General features: G+C 50.3%; 1 protein-coding gene across 1 annotated transcript in view; it reads left to right on the top strand.

The window, feature by feature from the left end:
• Positions 1 to 15,096, top strand: part of C3 (complement C3) — a 35,761-nt gene that overhangs the window by 6,639 nt on the left and 14,026 nt on the right. The window contains exons 14-21 of the mRNA XM_026481214.4: positions 86 to 244; positions 546 to 675; positions 928 to 999; positions 1,151 to 1,354; positions 5,786 to 5,894; positions 6,167 to 6,252; positions 12,311 to 12,453; positions 12,543 to 12,755. Of these exons, the coding sequence (XP_026336999.1) occupies positions 86 to 244; positions 546 to 675; positions 928 to 999; positions 1,151 to 1,354; positions 5,786 to 5,894; positions 6,167 to 6,252; positions 12,311 to 12,453; positions 12,543 to 12,755 (1,116 nt within the window). The remainder of the gene's footprint in view (positions 1 to 85; positions 245 to 545; positions 676 to 927; positions 1,000 to 1,150; positions 1,355 to 5,785; positions 5,895 to 6,166; positions 6,253 to 12,310; positions 12,454 to 12,542; positions 12,756 to 15,096) is intronic.

Raw genomic sequence — 15,096 nt, 5'->3', positions numbered from 1 at the left:
CTCCCCTTCTGACTCGGCTGACCGGCTGACGAGATCCAGCCTGCCAGTGCTGACGCCTCGCTCCTGCCCCTCCGGCCCCCCACAGCTGGTGGTGAAAGGTGGCAGGAAGGACGAGAGGCCACACCTGCCCGGACAGCAGACGATCCTCAAGATCGAGGGTGACCCAGGGGCCCGAGTGGGGCTCGTAGCGGTGGACAAGGGTGTGTTCGTGCTGAACAAGAAGAACCGGCTGACTCAGAGCAAGGTGGGCCCGGCCCGTTGGGTGGAAGGCTGCTGAGGCAAAGGGGCGGCGTTGGGTTGAGGTGGCCCTGGCGCTGGGGAGGGCACCGGACGTGGGGTCAGGCGTGGGCAGGAAGGAGGTCGGAGAGGGCGCAGGCGGGGTGGAAGTGAAGGCCGCGGGTGGGAGTGCGGATGGACGAGGCCACGCTGGCGGTGGCCACACGGCCGGACCCAGCTCGGCGGGGGCTCCGGGCCGAGAGCGGAGAGGCGGCTGGGCGCGCTGGCCAGGGGCTGGAGGCGCGCCGTGACCCCTCCCCGGCCCGCAGGTCTGGAATGTGGTGGAGAAGGCCGACATCGGCTGCACGGCCGGCAGCGGGAAGGACTATGCCGGCGTCTTCACCGACGCAGGGCTGGCCCTCAAGACCAACAAAAACCTGCAGACCACCGACAGGACAAGTGAGGCCGGGGAGGGGCGGCGCCTCCACCCCCAGATGCTGAGAGCGGGTGGAGGGCAGGGTCTGGGGTCAGGGGGCCCTGGGTTCAAGTCCTGCCTCTGCCACCTCCTAGCAAGTCACTGCTTTCTGAGCCTCGGTTTCCTCCTCTGTCAAATGGGAGCAACGACTCCCCTCCCTCATGGCTACTGAGGGGAGGACATCGAGGACTTGTGGTCGGTGCTTAACCCATCCCGTTGGTCTGCCCGCCCCTCAGTTCTCGAGTGCCCCAAACCAGCCACCCGGCGCCGCCGCTCCGTCCGGCTCATGGAGAAGAGGCTCGACAAAGGTGGGAGCGCTGCCCGCCCCCGGGCCCTTGCCCGGCCGGCGCCCCAGCCAAGGGGGGAGGAGGGCAGGGCCTGGCCACGGGGACGGCCTCCCCGCGCTGCGTGCCGAGCGCCTGCGGCCGAGGGCATGACGCGGGGTCGGCGCCCCCACAGAGGGCCAGTACCCGAAGGAGGTGCGCAGGTGCTGCAAGGACGGCATGCGGGACAACCCCATGAAGTTCTCCTGCGAGCGCCGGGCCCAGTTCATCTTCCACGAGGAGCAGGAGAAGTGCGTGAAGGCCTTCCTCGACTGCTGCAACTACATCACCCAGCTGCGGCTCAACCACAGCCACGACGGCCCCCTGGGGCTGGCCAGGAGTGAGTCCGCCTGTCTGAGGGAAGAGGGCCTGTCTGAGGGAGGAGGGCCTGTCTGAGGGGGAAGGGGGCCTGTCTGAGGGGGAAGGAGGCCTGTCTGAGGGAGGAGGGCCTGTCTGAGGGAAGAGGGCCTGTCTGAGGGAGGAGGGCCTGTCTGAGGGAAGAGGGCCTGTCTGAGGGAAGAGGGCCTGTCTGAGGGAGGAGGGCCTGTCTGAGGGGGAAGGGGGCCTGTCTGAGGGGGAAGGAGGCCTGTCTGAGGGAGGAGGGCCTGTCTGAGGGGGAAGAGGGCCAGTCTGAGAGAGGAAGGCCTGTCTGAGGGAGGAGGGCCTGTCTGAGGGAGGAAGGCCTGTCTGAGGGAGGAGGGCCTGTCTGAGGAAGAAGGGGGCCTGTCTGAGGGGGAAGGAGGCCTGTCTGAGGGAGGAGGGCCTGTCTGAGGGTTAAGGGGGCCTGTCTGAGGGAGGAGGGCCTGTCTGAGGGGGAAGGGAGCCTGTCTGAGGGGGAAGGAGGCCTGTCTGAGGGAGGAGGGCCTGTCTGAGGGAAGAGGGCCTGTCTGAGGGAGGAGGGCCTGTCTGAGGGGGAAGGGGGCCTGTCTGAGGGGGAAGGAGGCCTGTCTGAGGGAGGAGGGCCTGTCTGACGGAAGAGGGCCAGTCTGAGGGGGAAGAGGGCCAGTCTGAGAGAGGAAGGCCTGTCTGAGGGAGGAGGGCCTGTCTGAGGGAAGAGGGCCTGTCTGAGGGAGGAGGGCCTGTCTGAGGGGGAAGGGGGCCTGTCTGAGGGGGAAGGAGGCCTGTCTGAGGGAGGAGGGCCTGTCTGACGGAAGAGGGCCTGTCTGAGGGAGGAGGGCCTGTCTGAGGGGGAAGGGGCCTGTCTGAGGGGGAAGAGAGCCAGTCTGAGACAGGAAGGCCTGTCTGAGGGAGGAGGGCCTGTCTGAAGGGGAAGGGGGCCTGTATGAGGGAAGAGGGCCTGTCTGAGGGGGAAGGGGGCCTGTCTGAGGGGGAAGGGAGCCTGTCTGAGGGGGAAAGAGGCCTGTCTGAGGGAGAAGGAGGCCTGTCTGAGGGAGAAGGAGGCCTGTCTGAGGGAGGAGGGCCTGTCTGAGGGTTAAGGGGGCCTGTCTGAGGGAGGAGGGCCTGTCTGAGGGGGAAGGGAGCCTGTCTGAGGGGGAAGGGAGCCTGTCTGAGGGGGAAGGAGGCCTGTCTGAGGGAGGAGGGCCTGTCTGAGGAAGAAGGGGGCCTGTCTGAGGGGGAAGGAGGCCTGTCTGAGGGAGGAGGGCCTGTCTGAGGGAGGAGGGCCTGTCTGAGGGGGAAGGGGGCCTGTCTGAGGAAGAAGGGGGCCTGTCTGAGGGACGAGGGCCTGTCTGAGGAAGAAGGGGACCTGTCTGAGGGAGGAAGGGCTGTCTGAGGGGGAAGGGGGCCTGTCTGAGGGAGGAGGGCCTGTCTGAGGGGGAAGGGGGCCTGTCTGAGGGGGAAGGGGGCCTATATTAAGAGGAAGGGGATCTAAGGGAGGAGGGCCTGTCTGAGGGGGAAGGGGGCCTGTCTGAGGGGGAAGGGGGCCTATATTAAGAGGAAGGGGATCTAAGGGAGGAGAGCCTATCTGAAGGGGAAGGGGGTCTGAGGGAGGAGGGCTTGTCTGAAGGGAGAGGAGGACCTGTATGATGGAGAGGGGGCCTGTCTGAGGGAGAAGGTTGCCTCTGTCTGAGATGGGTTTTCAGCTTGCCTTTACCAAAGAAAACTAATTTATGGTGCTTTCAAAGGGGTGCCTAACTCAATGCCTAACAACCTTCGTTGCTTCATTTTCATTCATTCATTCATTCATTCATTCATTCGTTCGTTCAGTTCTGGCTAAGACAAAATGTGTACCCATTTGAAACTTTACACCTCAGGCCAAATAAATCTTAAGCAAAGCCAAGAGAAATTTCTCTTATAATAACCCCATTTAAAGCAAAACCAGAGCAGTCTCCATCACAAAGTGGCACTGAGAGGACTGACATTGCCTAACTGCCATTTGCTGAGAGGCTTTGAGCCCAGTGAGACCTGATCCCTCCTTTTTTAAAATGCTTTTTAATGTGTCTTGATTAGGAAAAGATCTTTCTGCTAGGATGGGCGCTGTCGAAACTGAACCCAGGGACAGCGCATGGGGAGCAGGACAGGACCTTTTGTGAGGGTCACCTTGGCAAATTCCCAGCTCATCCCACCCTTTCCAGATTGTTCTTTTTAACCATTTTATGCAGAGCATTCGCTGCTCTATTGTTCTGATTGGCCCTTTGAACACTTCTGTTGCACATCCCACTGTTTTCATGGGGGACCAGAAATTGTGTCCTTCAAATTGGGCTCCAAGAACAAAGGCCCGTGTGAGCGGTTCTTGAAGTCAAGGGAAATTACCTTATTAACTACAGGATGAAAAGTCACAAAAGAGAGTGCCTTTGCTTAAAAACTGAGGAAGAAGGGGAAATTTCACAACAGAAGGCTGACCGATCAAAGCAAAAATAATCCTCTTTTTTTTTTTCTTTTAAGAGTCTCCAACAGAAAAACTGGAAATGGGCATAAAAACCTTTTTTTATCCCTCCGAACCGTGTGAGGCCCCACCACCCCCGACTAGCTCAATGTGGATTTCCTAGAAGCAGAGATATTCTCCCAGAAAACCCAGCACAGTCACCGGAATTAGGACATCAATGTTGACTCGTTACCACCTCCAAACCCTCCAGCCTCATTCAAGTTGTGCCAGTGGTTTTGCTTTGGTTTGGTCTGGTTTGGTCTGGTTTGGTCTGGTCTGGTCTGGTCTGGCCTGTTCTGGTTTGGTCTGGTCTGGTTTGGTCTGGCCTGTTCTGGTTTGGTCTGGTCTGGTTTGGTCTGGCTTGGTCAGGTCTGGTCTGGTCTGGTTTGGTTTGGGTTTGGGTCCTTTATAGGAAAAGGACGCGGTCCAGAATTGGACATCGTATTTGCTGGGGGGGGGGTCTCCTTAGTGTCCTTGGATCTGCCCAACCCCTGGCACAGCGTCCATCTTGCAGCGACTTTCGTGGTCAGCATTTGAGGGGGCTGTCCAGCGGTTTGAGTTGGCTCAATATTGCCTCATAATCACATTCAGCTCTTGCATTGTTGGCAGCACTGTCACAAAAGAGACGTTGTGGCCTTCTTAGTGCATCGTGTCAGGGGCCTTATGACCTTGATCTTTCCCACTGTCGGTGATGGGACTCTTGATCACTTGGTTAAGGTTGTGTCTGCTGGGTTGCTTTGTTGTAAAGTTCCTCTTTGTTTCCTTACGGTTGCTTTTGAAACTTCTTTTTGCAATCCAATCACGGCAAAATTCAAGCCAAGGGAAATTTTCCCCAAAATCAATTTTTACGTAGCCTGTATGACAGCAGGTAGGGGACTCCTTATATGGTAACACGTTTTTTTTCGTGCACTTACATTTTTTTGTTTATTTTTTTATTTTTTATTTCTTTGGCTCTTAATAGGCGGTCACCTCTTAAAGCCAGACATTGCCAAAGTGGACAGATATTTCTAAATTCTTTTAGCTGGAAGGCTAGCACTCCCTCCACCATCACCCCCCAAAAAAGACCCAAAGATTTCCAACGCACGTGAACAAAGGACTCTCCCTTCAATCTGTGCGAAATATACTAACCTAGGCTTGCTGCCTTCTACTCCGGCAAACTACAGACTTCCTTTCTCAAAGAGGAAGATTAGCCAAAAATATCCAATCTACCAGCATAGGGCTTACACACAGTTGGGTGTTTTTATCTCCGAGCATTGCATACTTTGTTTTAGCCAATTGGGGGTGAGACAGAGAGCTGCTTACATGTGCATACCCCAAAGGCACTTTGATGGGTAATTCCAGAATGTGGGTGCATTTAGGCATCAGTGGATTTCACCTACTTTGTTATTTGGCAGACTCAGAGCTGAGTTACAACTGCCCATCATATTTTGAAGAAAGCCCAGCCAGGGTTGAAAACTATTCCGGCCCCACTTCATCTACTTGCTGATGGTGTCAGCCAGGCTTGAAAAGGCCACCCCCTCTCCAGGGGTCACCATCAGGTCTGGGGAGTCTCTCACACTCCCTGTTTGCTTCAGGACCATCACCATGAGATGCGGCAGGCACGAAGCCTGGGAGCCACCAGGCTTAGGGAGTGGCTCAGACGTATGCTTTCAATTCTATGAAAATTGGGGGAGGGGTAAATAATATAACCAGCCTGGATTATTTTTGCCTTTATACCAACACAGTTATAGAATATAATTTTTAGTAGTATTTTTATGGAGGAAGGAGTCACAAAGGCAAACATGCCTCCCCCCCCCCCCCCCCCCGGCCAAAGTCATCGCATGGCCACGGGTGTTTTGCTGCTTAGGAACCCCTCCAGAGATACAGAGATAAATATCTCCAGGGACAGTGGGGAAATGGGGCTGTTCTAAACCCAAATCACTCCCCTCCCCACACCCTGCCTTCCAGGTGACTTGGATGAGGAGATAATGCCAGAAGAGGACATCGTTTCCCGAAGCCAGTTCCCTGAGAGCTGGCTGTGGACCATAGAGATTCTCGACGAACCCGAGAAAAATGGGTAAGGCAGAGATACCTCCCCAACTTCAACCCACCCCCCAGACCAGCTCCTATAGCACCCCAGACTGGACCACTTAATTTGCATGCACCCCAACCCCCTCTACTCTGGAGACGCTGTACAACCCCACACCCCAGCCTAGAAAAATTAAGGGATGGATTACTTACATTCTCCCAGCTACCACTCCCCTCCAACCCTTCCCTTGGGGCCCCTCCATCCCAGCGTGCCCCCACAACCTGGACACACATCCCCCCACCCCCGTCTCCCCCATCCAGAATCTCCACGAAGACCATGAATGTGTTTTTGAAAGACTCCATCACCACTTGGGAGATCCTGGCTGTGAGCTTGTCGAAGAACAAAGGTGAGAGAAGGTGGTGGCCCCATCCTCGGGAGGCAGGGACCCCAGGGCCACTGGGTGTTTTCTCATCCCATCCAGAGAGATCCCTGTTTCTTGGTGGCTGGCCCTCTGCTCCCTGGTGACTGGAGGGGTGTCAGATCCTACTCTGTGGGTCACAGAGTGCTTTTTGTAGATAGATTTTATTTTGAGAGCAGTTTTAGGTTCACAGCAAAATTGAGGAGAAGGTACAGAGATTCCCCACACACCCTCATTCCGCCTCCCCATATGCACAGTCCGCCCAACTACCAGCATCTCGCTCGGCGTATTTGTTATATGGGCGCGTCATCATCACCCCAAGTTCATAGCTGCCGTTAGGGTTCCCTCTTGGTGTTGTGCGATCTATAGGTTTGGACAAAGGTATAGGGATGGATGTCTACCGTTGCAGAATAATTTGCAACCACAAACACCCTGAAGGGGTGATGTCGATAGCATGGTGGGTAGAGCAATTAAGAAAACGTATAAGAGGAAGCAGAATGAAATGTGTGATTGGAACATCGGTGGTCAGATTATGAAATCTGGGCCTGGGTGGCTCAGTCGTTAAGCATCTGCCTTTGGCTCACGGCGTGATCCTGGAGTCCTGGGATCGAGCCCCACATCGGGCTCCTCCGCTATGAGCCTGCTTCTTCCTCTCCCACTCCCCCTGCCTGTGTTCCCTCTCCCGCTGGCTGTCTCTCTGTCAAATAAATAAATAAAATCTTAAAAAAAAAAAAAAGATTATGAAATCTGGCTGTCCCGGGGCTGCCGCCGCAGAGAGACAGCTGTGAGAGCCTGGGGAGCCCTGCCCATCCCGCGCGGGTTTGAGCAGGGCAGGGAGCAGGGTGAGGAAAGGGCCACACTAACTTTAAGCGTCAATTTTAAATGGGCGCCAAAAAACTCAGGTGCCCAGATAAGTGGCATTTTCATGCAATCATTTTTTAAAAATCAAGGTAAATGCAGAAAAGAAAATCCATGATGAACAAAATATCTACATTTTAAGTAGAAGTGTGGTGCTGAGCCACGCTGGAGTTTGAGGCAAGAGGGAAAATGTGTGCCTCCTCGGCCTGATTTATGTCTATTTCACTTTTTTCCCTGAGCATTAAAGTAGTTGAGAACAATACTGAAACATTAAAAAGTAGGTGTATGAAGACTTAAGATATTTATTTATACCAAACCAACATTTTAAATAATTTTTAATAATTTCGCTTTGTTACGATTTATAATAAATTACACCTTATTACCATTTTCCTTCCCTGGCTTCAAGATTTTCAAAACCTGCTTCTTTTTTTTTTTTTTTTTTTAAGATTTTATTTATTTATTCGACAGAGATAGAGACAGCCAGCGAGAGAGGGAACACAAGCAGGGGGAGTGGGAGAGGAAGAAGCAGGCTCCCAGCGGAGGAGCCTGATGTGGGGCTCGATCCCATAACGCTGGGATCATGCCCTGAGCCGAAGGCAGACGCTTAACCGCTGCGCCACCCAGGCGCCCCCAAAACCTGCTTCTTTGCTTGTCTTGTTTTAATTGAAGGAATTGAAACTATTTGGCAGTTTCTCCCGAACAAGCGAGGATAGCGCGGGCAATCGGGTACGCATGCGCACACAGTCTTCCTTTTGCCTGAAACCCCAGTACAACTCAGCACACACACTTCTGGTTTGTGGCCCTCCCACCCATGTTTCAGATCAGAGCATCTTCATATTTACCCGTCCTCCGGGTACCTATTTTGAGGTTCTCTGTGAGGTGTCCTGTATTTTTTTTTTAATTTTTAAAAATATTTTACTTATTTATTTGAGAGAGAGAGAGCATGAGCTGGGGGGGAGGTAGAGAGAGAGGGAGAAGCAGGCTCCCCACTGAGCAGGGAGCCCGATGCGGGACTCAATCCCAGGACCCCGGGACCGTGAGCTGAGCTGAAGGCAGATGCTTAACTGACTGACCCCCCAGGTGCCCCAAAGCCACAGTTTAGATCCTTGTCCTGAAACCATGTTCCTGAGCCACTAGCAATCTGGCAAAGATGCTTTACCTGGGAGTTTGTTAGAAATTCAGAATCTTGGACCCCACTCCTCGCTTGCATTTTAATGTGGTCCCTAGGGGGTCTGTATGCACATGGAGCCACGGTGTGGCTCTGAGCAGGGTGGTTTTCTGTGGTAGGCCCTGCCCTGTGCAGTGTGGGATGCTGAGAAGCATTCATTCATGGCCTCTACCTGCTAGACTGCAGTAGCACACCCCCCACCCAGTTGTGACATGTCCCCAAAATGTCCCCAGAAGTTGCCCAATATCCCCTGGGCGGGATGGGGGGGACAGAATCCTATAGGGCCCTGTGGTTTTTGGATTCCGCTCTCTGTGCCCTTGTGACACCTTCTTGACCTCATTGTCTCACCAGGGACGATTTTAACTCTCCACACATTATCTCAGTCAATGCTCACAACCACCCTATGACCTCGGTACTATTGTTCTCCTGCAAATGAGGATACTGAAGCCAGGGAAGGAAGGTGACTTGCCCAAGATCACCCGGGGATGAACCTTCCAGGAACATCACCTTAGAGCTTCAGAATAACTGTTATAGCATTGTAACCAACGGAACTTGGAAATTTCAGACTCCTGAGCTATTATGAATTCAAAAGTCAGGGTTACAAGCAGGGAGCTTCCCCAGCTTAAATGCCTGGGTTCAAATCCCAGGTCCCCCCTTGGGGAGCTGTGTGGCCTGAGTCAAGTTACTCAACCTCTCTGTGCTCATCCATAAAATGGGCCCAGTAGAAATAGTACCTACTCACAGTGTTGTTGGGAGGATTTTATGAGTTAATACACAGGTAGCCCTTATCATGGCACTTGGCATATGACAGATGTCCGATGTGTGTGTTCTTAGTGGAGCCAAACATATTTTAGAGACGAAAGGCTAAATGCCTTTCAGAGAAGCATGGACGCTTCCTCAAATCCCCCAAATCATGCACCAGAGTCAGTCTTTTTCTTTTTTTTTTTTTTAATTAATAGGTATTTTATTTTTTTAAAAAACAGTTTTAAGTTTACGACAACAATTGGGCAAAAAGCACAGAGTTGTCCCACCCCCTCCATTTCCCCACTTCCCCTTTTTAACCCCTGTTTGCATTAGGGTGGTACATTTGCTTCGATCAAAGGGCCCATATGGATACTTTTTTTTGGCTTAAGATTTATTTATTTATTTTAGAGAGAGGGTGCAAGGAGGGGCAGAAGGAGAGAGAGAATCCTGAAGCAGACTCCCCACTGAACAGGGAGCCCCATGTGGGGGCTCCATCTCACGACCCTGAGATCATGTCCTGAGCTGAAATCAAGAGTCGGACGCTTCACTGACTGAGCCCCCCAGGCACCCCTGGGCACATTACTATTAACCTCAGCCAATAGCTTAGGGATCCCCTTCAGTGTTGTCCGTTCCGGGGGTTTGGACAAACCCCCCATGTAGCCGCTGTTCCGGTATCACTCAGAGGAATTGTTTCACTGCCTTAAAAGTAACACGGATGGTGCGTCTGAAGTCATTCCTCTTTTGGTTCTCTTTCAGTCCTTCCATCTTGTTCAAAGGGAAGAGCTCAGTCTGGGGCAAGCACGCCTTCCTCTCTCCTGCTCTTGCTGAACAACTTCGATCAGCAAGGAGAGAGGGGCAGGTGCAGCTTTCTGCAGGCACGACACAAGCTAACCAGTATTGAACAAAACCGTTTCGCTTTCCTTGAGGGAACCTCCTATTTGTGGTGCAAAAGCTGGTTTTTCACACACCATAGTAAATTAAATTTGAGTTTAAAAACATAAAAACAGGGGTGTCTGGCTCAGTCAGTGGAGGGTGCCACTCTTGATCTTGGGGTTGTGAGTTCAAGCCCCAGGCTGGGTGTAGAGATTAGTAAAAAAATAACGTTTTTTTAAAAATTTAAAAACAAATAGTACATAAGAAATGGTAAATAGCTCCATGACTAGAGCAGACATCCCAAGGGCGATGAATAAATGACCTCAGGTTAGAAAATAAGATTTCGGGGCGCCTGGGTAGTGCAGTGGTTAAGCGTCTGCCTTCGGCTCAGGGCGTGATCCCGGCGTTCTGGGATCGAGCCCCACATCAGGCTCCTCCACTAAGAGCCTGCTTCTTCCTCTCCCACTCCCCCTGCTTGTGTTCCCTCTCTCGCTGGCTGTCTGTCTCTGTCAAATAAATAAATAAAATCTTTAAAAAAAAAAGAAAAGAAAAGAAGGATTTCGTTCAAGCCTCTGATAATTTTTTTTTCACCACTGAAGAATAAGGAAAGAAAAATCTTAATAGATTTCTTAGTGTAACAATATTTTTATTTGTTTTATTTCTTTAGCATAACATTATTTTCAATATGTTTTTGCAAATTTTGCTTGCATGACCCTTGGTTTGAATTTAATGCAGTAACCATTGTAACACAAATAGCCATTGTTTCTGGCATCATTTTCACTCCCTGTAGATCGGCCCTGTCATCAGAAATACAACGCAAGCTATGTGTCTTTTTAAATTTTCTGGTAGCCCCATAAAAAAGGAGCAGGTGAGGGGTGCCTGGCTGGCTCAGTTCATAGAGCGTGCAACTCTTAATCTCAGGGTCATTAGTTCGGGCCCCACACTGGGCATGGAGCCTACTTGAAAAAGAAAAGAAAAAAGAAAAGGAGTAGGTGAAATCAATTTTATTACATATTTTCCTTAACCAAATATATTCAAATATTATTCTTTCAACAGTTTTTTATTCTTTCAACATTTTGTAAACATCCACAAACCCCTGTCACACTAACAATAATGTTACGAGGATAAATCTGTTAAATTTGAGAATAACCTATTAACATCTCAAAATTATGAATGAAGTATTTTACTTCTGCTTGTACTAAGCCTTCGAAATCTAGCACGTATTTTATACCTACAGAGCACCTCAACTGGAGTGCTAGCCTTTTTTTTTTTTTAAGATTTTCTTTTTACTTTTTTTTTTTTAAGATTTTATTTATTTATTCGACAGAGATAGAGACAGCCAGCGAGAGAGGGAACACAAGCAGGGGAAATGGGAGAGGAAGAAGCAGGCTCATAGCGGAGGAGCCCGATGTGGGGCTTGATCCCGTAACACCGGGATCACGCCCTGAGCCAAAGGCAGATGCTTAACCGCTGTGCCACCCAGGCGCCCCTCTTTTTACTTTTAAGTCATCTCTTCACCCAGCATAGGGCTCAAACTCACAACCCCAAGATCAAGAGTCGCATGCTTCCCTGACGGAGCCAGCCAGGTGCCCCTAGCCTTTCATTGGAAATTTTTTTTTTAAGATTTTATTTATTTATTCGACAGAGATAGAGACAGCCAGCGAGAGAGGGAACACAGGCAGGGGGAGTGGGAGAGGAAGAAGCAGGCTCATAGCAGAGGAACCTGATGCGGGGCTCGATCCCACAACGCCGGGATCACGCCCTGAGCCAAAGGCAGACGCTTAACGACTGCGCCACCCAGGCGCCCCTCCTTGGAAATATTTTGATCTGTGTTTTAGGATTTGTAAAATGTGCGGCTGAAAAGGTAGCTTGGCCTATCCAAGTTGTTCCAAACATACGTTAAAAAGTTTTCCAATCACGGAAGCATCATTTTCTAAATTGAGCTATGATTCACATACCCAAAAGTCGCCCTTTGAAAGTGTATGATTCAGGGGGTTGTAGGATAGTCACGACGAACATCAGTTCTTAAGTTTAAATCTGAGTGAAGTGAAATGAAAGAAAGGGAGGAATCCGGTTCCCGCTAGAGCTAGCCACATTCCAAGTGCCCAGTGACCACATGGAGCTTGGGCTGCCCTTGGGGAGAGCACAGATATGGACCAGTCAGCTATGCTTGAGTTCTTCCCACCTGCACACCTACCAATGATTAAAACCACGAAAGAAAACGGAACTCGCGCCATCACAGCAATTTTCAGCTGCCACGACCATCGGCAAAGGTATCACCGTGGAAGCTGTTTAGTCTGCGGGCTTCTGCAAACGCAGGCTAAGCGTGGCTCAGCTCCGCAGGCAGGAGCAAGCCCTGAGACACTGTCCGCCTCCTTCCCTTGACACTCCTCTCCCGGGCAGGGATCTGCGTGGCTGACCCCTATGAGGTCACAGTGATGCAAGACTTCTTCATTGACCTGCGGCTACCCTACTCCGTCGTGCGCAATGAGCAGGTGGAGATCCGAGCCGTGCTCTACAATTACCAGGAAGTGGGGGAGCTCAAGGTGGGTCCCTGGGGTGGCAGAGGCATGATGGAGAGCTTGGTGGGGGGTCCATGGCACATGCCCCTGACTGATACTCTCTCCCCCGACAGGTCAAGGTGGAACTGCTCTACAATCCAGCCTTCTGCAGCATGGCCACCTCCAAGAAGCGCTACCAACAGACTATAGAAATCCCAGCCAAGTCCTCAGTGGCCGTGCCTTATGTCATTGTGCCTCTGAAGGTCGGCCTACATGAGGTGGAGGTCAAGGCCGCCGTCTACAGGCATTTCATCAGCGATGGTGTCAAGAAGACCTTGAAGGTCGTGGTGAGTCCTTGGGGCACCTGCAGCCCCTTGTCCTTCAGGAGAGTCTCCTGTCTCCCTGTGCTGTCAACCCAGGTTGGAGACCCCGACTCCGAGACACTAAGAGTGTCCAGTGTCCAGCTTAGGAAATTTAGGAGTCCTACAAGTTTGGAAGCAGGACCGGGACTTTTAGGGGGCACCAAAAAACTCAGTAATAAAAACCAGTGATACGTTTTTAAATGAAAATGTATTTTAATACCAAATATGATATTTTTAACACATTTCAGTATATAGGAGTTTTCTTTTGACTTTAAAAATCTTGAGAAAACATGTTTGACAAAACACATTTTTTAACGATTTTTTATTTATTTGACAAAGAGAGAGCACAAGCAGGCAGAGAGGCAGGCAGAGGGAGAAGGAGAAGCAGACTCCCCGCTGAGTGCAGAGCCCTATGCTGGGGTTCGCTCCCGGGACCCTGGGATCATGACCTGAGCCGAAGGCAGAAGCTTCACCGACTGAGCCACCCAGGTGTCCCACGCAAAACAAATTTTAGAAAGCAATAACATACAATGTGAGACCATAAGAACTTCTAGTTTTACGTATGATTTTTATCCTTAAGGATATATATTCACAGTTACATTTCTACTCTTTCCTACAGTGATAAGAGATCAAGTCATTAATAAAAATAAAAGCCTCCTGTCATCTTTTGTTAATGTTTTCAAGCAAAATGTGAAATCATAAATAAGGGCAACAATATTTTCCTTCAATGTTGTAAGGGACCAAAATTAATGCCAAAAAAAAAAATCCGTGATGAACAAAAGATCAAAGTTTTAGAGTTTTAAACAGAGAGGATCTGACAGTATCAAGTCAAGCCACATTCAGCTTCCCTGAAGCTAAAGGGAAAATATGGCCTCCATATACGTGTCTTTTTTAACGGTTAAAATTGATCAATGGTTAATTTTCCCCAAAAATGTTAAAGTAGTTGAAAAAAAATATTGAAACATTGAAAAGCGAATGCTTTAAAACTGACAGTGCTATTTTATAGTGAAATATCTTATTTATACCCAAACCAGAACCGATTTTAATTTTTCTTTCCTGACTTTAATGGAACCAAACTTGTATTTTTTTTTTAAAGATTGTATTTTTATTTTTTTAAAGAGTTTATTTATTTATTTGACAGAGAGAGAGACAGCCAGCGAGAGAGGGAACACAAGCAGGGGGAGTGGGAGAGGAAGAAGTAGGCTCATAGCGGAGGAGCCTGATGTGGGGCTCGATCCCATAACGCCGGGACCACGCCCTGAGCCGAAGGCAGACGCTTAACCGCTGTGCCACCCAGGCGCCCCTTAAAGATTTTATTTTTAAGTGATCTCTACACCCAACGTGGGACTTGAACTTACAATCCTGAGATCAAGAGTCACACGCCCTACTGACCAAGCCAGGTGCACCCAAACTCATTTTTTTTTCAACTACTTTAATGTTCTGGAATATAACTACCCATTAAAACATACAAACATACATAAAAATATATCTCTAGGAGCACGTTTTTTAAGATCATATTTTTTTTTTAGTAATCTCTACACCCAACGTGGGGCTGGAACTCACAACCCTGAGATCAAGAGTCACATGCACTTCCGACTGAGCCAGCCAGGCACCCCTAGGGGCACTTTTTTTTTTTTTTAAAGATTTTATTTATTTATTCGACAGAGACAGCCAGCGAGAGAGGGAACACAAGCAGGGGGAGTGGGAGAGGAAGAAGCAGGCTCATAGCGGAGGAGCCTGATGTGGGACTCGATCCCGGAACGCCGGGATCACACCCTGAGCAGAAGGCAGACGCTTAACCACTGTGCCACCCAGGCGCCCCCTTTTTTTTTTTTTTTTTTAAATAGGGGCACATTTTTTATTATCCCTTTTGCCTGGGGCCCCAGCATGGCTCAGTGTGACACCGATGGGTTGAAAACCTAGGAGGGTGCTTGGAGCCTGCATGATCCAACGCACGAGAGCTAGTGTGCCCACAACTTCCCGATTCTGCACTCTCGGATGCTGGGAGCTTGAAATCTATCGTGGAGGAGATATTCACAGCACAGAAATGGGCAGTGCTGCAAAGGGGGATCTTTTCTTCCTGGACAGCTGGGTGTCAAATATTTACCAGCATTGGAAGAGACTCGGTCTCCAAAAGAAAATTTGGGCATTAATATCAGCCTAAAGGAGAATATGTTCTGGAAAGGCATGAACAGCTGCAGTCCACCATGGAGGTCTTTCCGCAGATGCAGGAGAGCGTCAGCTGGGACTCTGATACTAAGATTTCCCTATTTTAACTGAGCACTTACTGAGAGCCAGGCATTGTGCTGAGTACTTTATGCACATT

The sequence above is a fragment of the Ursus arctos genome, unplaced genomic scaffold (assembly GCF_023065955.2).
Source record: "Ursus arctos isolate Adak ecotype North America unplaced genomic scaffold, UrsArc2.0 scaffold_14, whole genome shotgun sequence".
Taxonomy (NCBI): domain Eukaryota; kingdom Metazoa; phylum Chordata; class Mammalia; order Carnivora; family Ursidae; genus Ursus; species Ursus arctos.
This window is presented reverse-complemented; position numbering and strand designations above follow the sequence as displayed.